At 36.6% G+C, this 12,870-nt stretch overlaps 1 protein-coding gene across 2 annotated transcripts in view; it reads left to right on the top strand.

The window, feature by feature from the left end:
- Positions 1 to 12,870, top strand: part of LOC140165634 (uncharacterized) — a 137,985-nt gene that overhangs the window by 18,190 nt on the left and 106,925 nt on the right. Inside the window, exons 11-20 of one of the 2 annotated variants that reach the window (XM_072188925.1) lie at positions 436 to 524; positions 620 to 767; positions 1,459 to 1,575; positions 2,392 to 2,525; positions 3,344 to 3,493; positions 4,114 to 4,269; positions 5,266 to 5,488; positions 7,105 to 7,289; positions 8,085 to 8,234; positions 9,355 to 9,485. In XM_072188925.1, the coding sequence (XP_072045026.1) occupies positions 436 to 524; positions 620 to 767; positions 1,459 to 1,575; positions 2,392 to 2,525; positions 3,344 to 3,493; positions 4,114 to 4,269; positions 5,266 to 5,488; positions 7,105 to 7,289; positions 8,085 to 8,234; positions 9,355 to 9,485 (1,483 nt within the window). The remainder of the gene's footprint in view (positions 1 to 435; positions 525 to 619; positions 768 to 1,458; positions 1,576 to 2,391; positions 2,526 to 3,343; positions 3,494 to 4,113; positions 4,270 to 5,265; positions 5,489 to 7,104; positions 7,290 to 8,084; positions 8,235 to 9,354; positions 9,486 to 12,870) is intronic. The other variant, XM_072188924.1, reaches the window with a different exon arrangement.

Genomic DNA, 12,870 nt, shown 5'->3' with positions numbered 1-12,870 from the left:
TTCAATGACTGCACTTTTAACCAATCAGATGACAGGAATCTATTTATGAGGTATAATTAACAATAAACAACAAATCAGTTACCAGTAATAACACGACAGATATTGAAGTTATATTTAATCTTTCCTACAGAAGTCCTTTTCAGAGGGCTGAGCTTTCGATACTCTAGCGAATGCCATCTCCAGAGCAAATAAATAAACATGATGATGCGCCTTATATATTATGTTTATTTAGTTGCTCTGAAAATGGCACTCGTTAGAATTCCGAAAGCCCAGCCCTCTGTAAAGGACTTCCCTAGGGAAAGATTTAAAAATCTTACTCATGGTTACCGATATATATAGAGAAGCAAGTAATTTCTAATCAGATATTAGAGTATTATACTTTCTTTCAGTAATGTTGCTTATTATAGTACTTTTTGCTGCTCTCTATTTTTATAGAATTTGTAGACCCGATTGGTGAAGGATTATGGATAGGCCTGCATGACATCACCAATGAAGGACATTTTCAGTGGATCGATGGAAGTGCGGTAATGATGGCAATCTCTTCTAACTTACAATTTTGCCAACAAACGCTTACTTCATTTATGTATTCTTATGCATATTTGCCGTGTTTTCATTGTAGTTGAACTATATATATTGGGATCCAGGGCAACCCGACGATTGGCAAAACGTAGGATTAGGTGAGGATTGTGCGCATCTGACAACCTGGGGTAGATGGAATGACAGGGCTTGCGTTGCGTCTCTTGGTTTCATCTGTAAGAAACTACAAGGTAAAATCTGCTTTGAATGATCCTTTTGAAGTCCAAACGATCTTCTGTTATATTTTGGGTTTTGGATTAGATAAAAATGTTTTAATAACATTAAATGTCGGGTTATATAAAGGTCAAGAAAACGTTTTAAAACGTTTTGTATGAAAACACACAAAACAAATAGTATTTTTAAATATTTTCAAAATGTTATTTTTACCAAATATTTTGTCTACACTTAAATAACATTATGTTAGAATATTTGCAGTAGGTTATTAACAAATGTTTTTGAATGTTATGAAAACATTTTATACCCTTTATGTGCCTATTATATAACCCGACATTTAAAAGTTTGCTGGCAACCTTTTCAAACCTTTTGCGAACATGTCCAAAACGTTTTGTGTTTGCTGGGTTAGTAAACTATCATGATCCTTTGCTTTTGAAACGCAGATTTAGTCTTAGATGCATCATACGTATAGTAAAACATTTTTTTCGGAATCAGTTTACGGTAACCCCCTCCCCTATACATGGACTGAATATCATCTGAATCCCCTGTATAGCCTATGGAATATCTATTGCAAGTAGTTTATTATTTAATGAGGTTAAAAATAGAAAAGATCAGAAGGTTGATTGCAAGAGGAGGATGGATATGAAGCAGTTACATTATAAATACGATAAGTGCGAAATAACATTTTATTTTCCTGTTCACTTCCAGTAAACACTTGTTCTGCGCAACAAACGGACTCGGAATATGGCATTCTCAGCTGGCCTAATACCTTCGCAGGCGAAGCTTCATTTTCTTTTGAAACTTGTCCTGATGATACACAATTACGTAAGTTCGGTTTAGCATTTACAAAAGCTATTTTCTATAATTTATACTTACATATGGAGTTCAAACCTGTTGATAACTTCTGTAATTTCAATGAGTATATTTTATATATCATTTCGCAAAATATGTTATTGACATAACCAACTGTATTGTCACGGCTGACCTTGTTTAAATTGCTTAGGGACCGGTCATTGTTTACGACAGGGGAGAATGGGCGTTTTGGAAAATATATCGACAAAAATGTTTGCGTTGCCCCCTCGCTTCCGCTCAAAATTTTCGGATTCCCCCTTGTTTTTCTGAACTTTTCAATTTAAAACTTAACAAAAAAATCGCCCCCCCCCCAAAAAAAAAAAACACCCCATTACCCCTGTCGTAAATAATGATCGCTCCCTTAAAAGCATTTTCATTTCGTATAAATCAAAAACGTATTGTGCAGTTTGCCACTAGGTGGTCTTCTAATGGCAGCGCATATTCGAGTCATTTATTGTCATCTATCGATTATGTAAATCATTAATATAAGTGCTATGGCAACTTCTCTGATGCCTGGAATAAGCATAAAACTCATGAGCTGGATCAAAATACCGGGACTAAATTAACCAAGCGTTGTAAAAGACCTGCCGGTATATTGAATTTTGAAAAACCGAATTTTGAAAGCCTATTTTGTTTCAAAATCTTCTTAAATCGAGAAACCATGTATTTTGATGATCAGATTTCAGCAATAGATGTACGAACTACATGTATTTCCATTTGCAAACACAACATGCACATCAGTAGTAAGGACCAAAAATAATAGATTTAATATCGTCAAATGTATTTCAGGTGGGTCGCCGATTGCTTTTCGTCACTGCGAGCGTAACATGCTTAGTAACGACATAGTAGGGGGCGCAAATCCACAAGGAGTATGGCAAACTGTGACAATTCTTGGATGTCGGAAGGAAACTAAAAATGCAACGGTATTTTCCGTGCTTTTGTCATATTACTTTAAGAGATTAAGAGAAACTACAGAATTTTGCAACTGTTGACAGCAATAATGCAATGAGCAAGACTCATAAGTTCTTTAATTAGTCTGTTCCCCCTAACATGACAAAACAGAAAAACTCGATGCAAACTGATGTAGCCAAAGGACGGATCCAAAAGAATATTAGATGTAGAATAAATATTAAAAATAACTAATAACTAAAAGGAAACAAATGTAAGCCAACAGCCAACACGTCAGAAACGCGATCTTGTATTTTTGATCGCCACAATTCTCTGTAATTCGCTGTCGAAAACTACCATAGCAATAGATGAATACAATTTTTGACTATATCGCCCTGCACTACAACGTTCACGCGGGGCCTATACATTGAACCATATCATTCTGATCACTCGCACCTGTAAGATAAGTATCTTTACTTTGAAAATAGCGGTATTGTATTCAATCTATGATTGCAGACATACACACAGGTGGTGAGTGCAACCTGTTTGTAGTGCAGGGCGATATAATCAAAATTGTATTCATTTATTGCTATGGTAGTTAATCCGATTTATTACGTCACTACGACAGCGAATAGATAGCAGGTGCTTATTAAACGCTACTTACAAAAATGTTACGTAACTTTTTTGTACAGATAAACTCAAGTTGTCAACAAATTACTCTACTACGTAGGTGCATCATGGAATGAAACTGAAAATTGGCAGATAATTTTACTTAACATTTATTGTCATTACAACTTGATACTTAGTTGCTAAGTAAACAACATGACAACTCCTTGTATTTATTCACTGTTAGAGCCAACAACTAACAGAAACTGATATAGAAGCTGTAGCCAGAAAATTGGAACACTTTACCCAACTGATGGGGAAGGCTGATATCAATGACATTCATGCCGTGGCTTGGATGGTTCGAAATATAGCGTTAGCTGAATCAACGTCTGCTAAGGTACTGTAATTACTTGCACGCGCATTCCCCACCCCACACATCCCATCCCCCACACACCCACAAAAACACACACCGCCACACTACTGCATGAATCAGTATTAGTCGTTCTTTTTCTTTTTCTCCTTTTTTTTAATTTTTAATTTTATTTCAATCAAATTGTTTGAAATTTCACGCCGTGGTTTCTCGATATCAAGGTCGTGCTTGCTGCCAAATTTTCACTTCACAAATCAGTATTACTGTGCATTATATTAATTATTGAAGTGAATTAGGCCATAATTCAACATTTCAGGGGTTCAGTTGCTTCAAAAATGATGTGCATAATACAATTATGTTATCCACAACCCGCTCCTGTTATGGGTCGTTGTCGAGTTCCGACGGGAAGATCATTTAAAACAAAATATACGCATTCGAAATCAACATACGCATTCGAAATACGCCTTGGGCGTCATTATAATATACACGAGTCCTAAACTACGAGCTACTGAGATTTCAATAAGATGAACTGTTAATATTGTTTTCATGGAAAAATAAAACCATCCACTTCATTCATGTCATCAATCAAAAGCCAATTCGGAGGGTAAAATAAGCTTTAAGTAGTTACAATATCATATTTTCCACAGGTTTTAAGCTCTGTAACTAAAGCTGTCAACAAATTAATGGACTCCGTAGACGCACGTTTGAATGAGACCGAGTCAGTGGGTATTGCCCCATCTACGTCTGATATTGCTCAAGGGCTAGAAAGACAAATTAAAACGACATTGCTGGAGCAGGATAAGGTAAATACAAGCCAACAGAACATGAAAGAAAAAAGAATTAACAAAAAGAATTAATTCCACGTGGAATTCCACGTGGCTACGGGATAGCTTAAGACATTCAAATTTGTATTGTTCCATTTTAAAGATGAGGCGAGAAATCAATAAACTCCTAGGTCTGTCCCTTCCCCTTTTGCAGTGACCGGTGACCAACGCCCTCTAACCTATTTCAAACCCACGGTTGTTTGATGGCATGTCAAAACTCTGCCATTTTAAAGTAAAGTTGAACAATGATGGCGCTATTTATCTTAAATCTTGTTTGCATCTTTACAAGGGGTAAACACTGGTATAATGGTTGTAGAACACAAGAACAAAGACCAACAAATACGAAGGAATCGACATCCAAAGCTCGCGTAATACGAATACAACACAGAAACATGTCAATGTGTGTTTAAATGTCAATATAATTGTGGCACACGCGTATGTACACTAAACAGAAGTTTACAATAATTGTAGTAGATCCATTTCCGATCAATTGATCACACGGAATCCTTTGTGGAACTGTTTTCAGCATTATTATTATCACACTCGCGTAAAAAACCAATGGTGGTTATGAAGGCGATGTCGACCCTGGAGGTCAAAGTTTGGACTAGCAAGAGCAACCGTTGGAGGCGCATTGTATTGTGAATCGCGAGAATTAAAAAGATATGCAAATAGCGCCCTCAATTTGCACACAAATGTACAGTTTATAGAATAAAAATTACCACAAAAAAGCAGAAAAAGATGAATAATTTGATATAGATACGAAAACCTATGTGAAAAATAGCTAAAAATATATGTGAATAGCTGTTGGTATTGAATTGAACATTATAATGTTTTGTTAGAAAATATTATAAATGACTACATTAAACAACAACCGTGATCCTATGCGATCATTTGTATTCTGTTATAATACTGCTGTCTTAACATTAAACGATGCAATTATTAATCACCACATAACTAATTTGAATTTATCTAAAGGTAGAGCAAGTGCTTTCATCTCTTGCAGTTGTAGGAGTGAAAATCAGAAACAATACGACTAACCCCGTGCGATTCAGTGTCTTTGAAACTGCCATCCAAAATAACTCGATTGAGTTTTTAGATGCTACAGTCATACAACAGAAATACGATTCAGATGAAAGAGCATTAGGTACACCGGCTGCCTCTATTGATTTACCTGTTGGTGTTATTCCGCCTGAAAAAGGTAACGGAAAATGTAATTTATTTGATTTAACACAAGTTAAACACACCCTACCCAAACAAACACCATTTTCATCATCTATTTTAAGTTCCAAACGCATACTTTATAGACTAGAATTTAAGATTAAAAACTGTTGTTCAAGGTCAAGGTCACGTTATACAAATCCACTTCAGACTTTTGACTGAAGTATTTAGACAAGCACTTAATTAACCCCTTTTAGATGACTCTAGTCTACTGTTTATACCGGGTGTCCCAAAAAAAGGTTACATGTAGATTTTTGAAAACAATCTAAGTTAATGTTAACAAATATAAATGTCCTTTTCATGACATGATGTATGTACCCTCTACTAGTACCCCTGTGAATGTCAAGTTCACAACGTACATATTTAGCTCGCATTCCACGCATTCCTGAGCAAGCTGTTTATCATGTTTACGTGACATAATGCAACACGAGGTTCGCTGCCAGCACACAGTGCATATGGCGGGTCATTTGAGTAGGTCCAGCCATAGCATGGCAGGTGCAGTATATTATTTTGTTGAAGAGATCATTAAACTTGTTCAGTTTTACTTCGAGAGTTCGGTCAGAAAATGGACAATGTTCTTATTTATAACACAGCAGCGATTTCAACTAAACAAACCCCAAACAAAGCCTAAATGCAAATTGTTATTAATTTTATTATGTTGATGGCAGGAGATGCAGCGTGCAGAAATGCCTTCACCAAAAAGTGTTCCTCTCTAATAACCATCTTTATTTTTACTAACAAGAGTCAAGAAGCTTATAAGATATTTGCAATATTTAATTGTCAGTGTGGTTCTTTAGTGCAAAAAGTTTTTCAACCATGGAAAAAAAGAGAGAAATAAAAATAATTATATAGAAAAAATAGAGCACAAAGATGTGCTTGTGTTTAACTTTCGTTGTGCAATATTTTGATGATTAGTTACTCTTGACACCCCTGTCATCTTGCGCTCATAAGTTAAGTTGCTTTAAAGATACGTAGTTGAAACTTGGCAGACAATTACAAGAAGAACGAATAAATAATACGTTAAAAAAAATGACGGTGTTTTGTTGTACCATCGCAAAATGCGGTTCATTTTCTACACGTAACCTTTTTATGGGACACCTTGTATATCTAAGTCTCACCCACCCGCCCACAAGTCGATCGTGATCGCTGAGGCCCTATTCGGAACTACAGAGTATCAATCAGCTTAGCTGCACACAGCAGGCTAAATTAATGCGCCTTATCAGCTGTGACCGAATGTCTGATAAAGTGTGAAACAAGGGTGGCACTTGGGACATTTAGTGTTCGGTCGTATACGTCTAAGGCGCTAGTACGCGGATAGCGATGACGCACATACTAAGTAGTTGCATATCCTCTGTTCCGAGGGTCTGGATTCTGCAAAAACTAGTTATCTGACGTAGTTCATAGGCCTACATAAATAAAATTAACCAGCCAAACCAAATTCCTTTTTGTTCTTAAATTATTCCTGTACACTATACTATACTATACTATACTATACTATACTATACTATACTATACTATACTAAACTATACCTGTTTGTATGTGAATGGCCTATCGGTTCTGTGTTTTCTTCTTAATCATGTTAATTGCCATCACAGCAAATGCTGGCTTTTTGGCATACAAAGACGATTTCCTATTTCGTTCAAATCTTCTGATGACGAACAAGCTTACAGTAAATGGACCAATCATCGGCACCACGCTCGAAGGTTCAAATTTGGCACAACCTGTTTTCATCAAAATAAAAGGACGCATAGAAAAAGCAACAAATGACAAACATCTGCAGGTAAGGGAAATATTGTTTGAGAAATTTGTCAAAACTACTTTTATTTGTCTAAAAATTACTTTATGCAGGGGAAGAGGTTGGGTGTTCCCCATACCTAATCCTGCTACAGAAAAAGCCCCGCCAACTATGGAGCGATTTGTGTTAGGGATAATAAAAAATAACCCCAAATGAACTTTAGTTCGGCCAAATTAATTAAACTGGGATATCTGCGTGAAGCGCACATATTGGCAATTTTACACTAATTTCATACCCAAATCAAGATGTTTTGTGCTTATTTACACAATGTAAATATCCAAAGTATTGTCTTAGTCATTTTCTATTAGCTTATTTATGTGTACGTGGAATTCAGCAGTAGTAGAGCAATTTCATTTCGGGTTTTTTTGCTTGCCTTTTTCAATTTTAGCCCCTTTTCAAAGATTCAATTGGAAATTAGTTATAATTTATTTTTGACTATCATGAATGACCCTGTTTTAACAACATTTATGTCAGGAATTTTAATCTTTTTGTTTTAATCATTATGTTGCTGTAAATCTGTCTCTTTCTTCTTATGTTTTGGTTTATGTATTCTTAATAATGTACTTTTTAAAATGTAAAACTGTTGTACTTTATTGTTATCTGTTAATTTTGTTAATTCGAACAAATTTAATCAACCAATAATCAATCAATCATCATCATCATCATCATCATCATCATCATCATCATCACCATCATCATCATCATCATCATCATCATCATCATCATCATCATCAATATCATTTCAATTATTCATGAAGATCTACCTTTTTTGCTCTGTAGAAATCGGTTACCCCAAGGTGCGTGTTTTGGGACTTCCAGCTATGGAATGGAGTCGGTGATTGGTCTGAAGAAGGATGCCAATATGTTGAGACTAAAGATGACGTCATTAAATGTCGGTGTTTCCATATGTCTACATTTGCTGTTTTACAAGTAAGATTTTATGATGCATTAAATAACAAAGTTCTGTAGGAATTTGAATTCCTTGTTTTTCACCGCACAGGCAACAAGGACAAGCTCATGAATGTATACATGCAACTAAAAGTAACAATATCTCTGTAATGATAGTATTGAAACTTGTAGCAAAGGTTGAGTTACCAAATCCACGAGTTGAAATATATCTTACATGTCATGTCTGAGAATATCTTCAATACATTGACTTACGATATATAGTAAACATCTCAAAAAAGTAACTAACCCCACTTAAATAATGACCATTATTTAAAAACGGGTGATTGTATTACAAATCTGTAAAATACGTTGGAAGCAGAATTTATTTCTGCACATTTTGACACTTCAATTGCAGCAATGTACTAAATATTGACGTCACAGCGTACATTTAAAACAATGTAACCCAAGATTTAAAAATTGCAGTGAATTGTATTGATTTTGTATTCAGTGCAATGAAAGGAAATCTGTGTGTTTTTGTATTGTAAAAATTTGTATGTAAGTGTAACTTTCAAATCTGGACCTCACTACATTAAATTGACCGGTGTTTTATTGTTTTCTGGGCTATCGTATCAAATGAGGTGTCAAAATGCGCAAAAATAAATTCTGCTTCCATCGCATTTTACAGATTTGTAATACAATAGCCCCCTTTTGAATAATGGCCATTATTTCAGGGGGTTAGTTACTTTTTTTGAGATATTTATATTCTGATATTAGCATGCAATGTACTTGGGAACATTTGCGAGAATCTGGGTCTAGGATGATAAATAAAAACACATCTAAAGAGACACTCACTCGTTTAATACTACATTAAGTTTTCATGATTTGTCCTGGAATGAGCAGTACTGAAACTTGAAAATGCAAATTATGACTATGTTGTCAATAATTTTCGGTAGGTTATCAAAAACAAAACATATAAGACATTTTAAAACTTGAGCGCTTGTTGTAGTTCAAATATGTCGGGTTATTAGTGGACCTTAGACCATATTTTTTTCAGGCAACATTAAGTAAGCATCAAAGTTATATAAAAGAGTACCGATTTTCCACAGCATTATAATTTTGTACCCTGTCACAGCTGACTTTAATCATTACTATCACCCCATAGGATACGTCTACCTTGAAATCTGCACGACGGACTGATTCAGGTGCATTGGTGATGTCGCCATTTATAAAATTGGCAATTTCTATCAGCCTTATTGCTGTTGGATTGACGTTCATTTTACTTGTCGGATTCAGGTAGGTGGTCAGGTCATGGCGATTATAGTTTTGTGGAATACGGAGCGTGATATTTTTCTAACAAACTAGAAATACTTTGGTTTTAAGTTTTCCTCTGTGTGGATTATGTGTGATTTATTCTGTGTGATTTTAATGGCACAACAAATTTAATGCGGCATGTCATTAAATTTAATCCTTTCTTGATATAATTATATCCGTCTTTAGTGGCGATAGCGGGGTGGGGTGGTCGTGGGAAATTGGGTAGATAAAAACAGGGACGTATTTTTTTAATGGGGGACGTCCCCCTTACAATCCTAAGAAGAAAATATTAAACTATAATAAGTCCATGTTTTGGGCAAAATTGTAAACATTGTTTTGATTTGTGTGCATTGGCCCATCAAATAAACGAATAAATCTTCACTCTGGGCTAAAATGGTAAAACAGAAACAAAATTACGCTTGTCCCATGTACTTAAATTTGAATACATACATGCATCCACCCATTTATGTAAAATGGTGGAACGGAGGCATGATGAAAATGACGACATAAAAAAACGCGCCATATCTTCATTTTTATGACCCTATCCAATTCCCTGTCGTAGTGCACGTTAGAATATGACCGTTGCTAGGTCAACTGGATCACGCTTTCTTTGTTACGAACCACCGATCGAAATGATCACAACACAAAGGGTCTTTTTATCTTTTCAGTTTCCGTAAGTCTATTGTTCAGATACGAAAACGCAAGTGATTCAGTAAGTTTACTGTAATCTGACTTCATTGTTAACTTTGAAGTACCAATCAGCTTATTTCAATAGAGCAGATGCCTATGTCAATAAAAAGCGGGAGAGACAACACCGCTGTTTTTAATGGCCTAGCGCCCTCTCGTCTTTGATGCATGCCAATCCGAATGACAAAGTCCACTTTTTTTTTAAAAACGTTGAAAATAAGCTCTAAAATCACAAAAGGCCCGCTTATGAGCATATCGCACCCCAATGCACTTGTGCAGGGCCACAGTGTCGCCCTTCCCTCGTATCAATGTCTATCTCCCTATTTTGCTTCCTCCTGCCCCCCCCCCCCATGATCAGTCTCCCCACTCCCTCCCCGTCCCCCGTCCCCCGGTCCCTACTCTCTCCTCTCGAGTTCTTCTCTTTCTAGTCTTACCGCCTCTCCCTCTCCTCTCTTTCTTCCTCACCCCCTCCCACTCTCTCCTTGTTCAGTCTCAACTTAAGTAACTCCCACCCTCCCACCCTCTCCCTCGCGAAATTTATCAGTATGATCCATGACTGAAAATAAGCTCTGCAAAAATAAACATTTAAAATAAACCCGAGTCTTTCATATAGGCCCAACCAATTATCAGATTAGCTTGCCATGAATAGAATACATTATCTTTGCTCCAATGCAAATTCTTTTGTATTGCATTTCAATATAAAACATGATTACCAAATCACCACTTGTACGCGCCTCATTGGGAGATTTTAGACGCTCGTTTCATCGCCATTATGAAAGACTTTTGCTTATAACTTGGCAACATGGTTATATATTTTCAATGCAAGACTTTTTACGACCCACTTACGTCTAGGCGTAAGTGCATATACACCAAACACAAGTCAATTGAAGCCGTACAATTTACCGCGAATTTAGGACCGTAAAATTTAGACTCTTCTTTTGTCTAGATTGGCACCCAACCGCACATCTCAAGGTTTTATGTAAAAAATCAATATAACTTACCAAAACGAAAACTGAAATTCACGAGCTTCAAATTTTCAGTAACTAACAAAAGGCTAGAATAAAAGATTGGTCATACCTGGGATACTACCACTTCAGAATAACAATGACTTACACAAACTATTACGGATACGGAAACAGAAACTGAAAAGATAAAACGACGGAAAGCATATGGCATATCAAAATTCGGAGCAGGTGTATGAGCCCAGGCTTGGAACAGTAACCAATACACACATATTGTACATGGAAAACACTGTGACAATACGTAGTGTATTGTCACGGTGAAGACCGTGCTTGGAAGAGTATGCTGTATGCTAGCATACGTATGGTCACGGTGTATTTCGTTGTCATAATACCACGTACTTTAGTAGAGTAATAGCGCCCTCTGTTGGTCATAATTCACTTTAAAACGTATTTTCAATGTAGTGAAGAAATATTTTAGGTAATAACACTATTGAATAGTATTTTTAGAAGTTACATTTCAAGATCGTTACATCAAGGTTACTCAAGGTTTTAACATTAAGGTTTTTTTTTTTTTTAGAGACAGCCCGTCACCCTTAAGGTTACTCATTGTTGTTTGTTGATGCTGGGGCCCAGTATCAACCAAAAACATCAAGGCCGCAGGGCCGGCAGGCCTGAGGCCGGAGACTCCATACGACCACTATACACTCCAAGTGGGACCTCAATATAAGGGCCCCGCAGGGCAAGAAAGCAAGAGTAACCTCAAGGATGACGAACTGATAACGAAAATTCTGTTATATTTACGGACAGCTCGTCACCCATTTCATAGGCCTACTTTTACATTTTTTTACTCTTTACCCCATAATTTCTCTCATTCTTCAGACCCTGCCCTCTATCGGGGGCTAATTTATAGTTTAAGCTTGTTTGCTATTGTTTTTGGAGCAACATTGTTTCTTTATAAGCCTGCGGCGCAACCTTGAACAATATTGTCTTAGCAATATTGTCTTTTAAGATAACGCCCCGTAGCCACCTCCAGCCAGCCCCATACCCCATTTTGATTTTTAACATACCAATATTCTGCTTTTTATATTCTATAGGGTCGCATATTACCTCAAATATTTCAGAGGGCGTTATTATTGTACTAAAGTACGTGGTATTTTGACAACGGTATTCACCGTGACCATACGTATGCTAGCATACAGCATACTCTTCCAAGCACGGTCTTCACCATGACAATACACTACGTATTGTCACAGTGTTTTCCATGTACATACGTGAGGATCAGGTGACAGCGAATTAGACACACCCCTGCACCCTTCTATAACTGGTAGAATTGGGATAGGTACGTGCATCCCCGTTTTACATATGCACCCTACACACCCAATATATTACGCACATATATTCATTCATAAGTGATATTCGACTCGTTTGTTTTCATCAATGACCACTATGGCTGATAGCCAGCTCCGGGGGGGGGGGCACTTCAATTTGAAATGGATATAGGTGTAGGGCTGACACTTTCGCACTAAGGGGCATTCGGTGAGAGCAAAATTTGACAAATCTGGGGTCATTGGGCGAGAGCATGATTTTTGGCATTCGGTGAGGGCAAAATGTAAAAAATATGGGGTCACTGGGTGAGAACATGACATTTTTTTTAAATGGAATCTTTGGGTGAGAGCCGAAACAGCGCAACAGAAACCTCGAAAATCGAATTTCTAGCT

Source organism: Amphiura filiformis, chromosome 12 (assembly GCF_039555335.1).
Source record: "Amphiura filiformis chromosome 12, Afil_fr2py, whole genome shotgun sequence".
NCBI classification, from domain to species: Eukaryota; Metazoa; Echinodermata; class Ophiuroidea; order Amphilepidida; family Amphiuridae; genus Amphiura; species Amphiura filiformis.
Note: the sequence above shows the minus strand (reverse complement) of the source record. Positions and strands in the feature narration are given on the sequence as shown.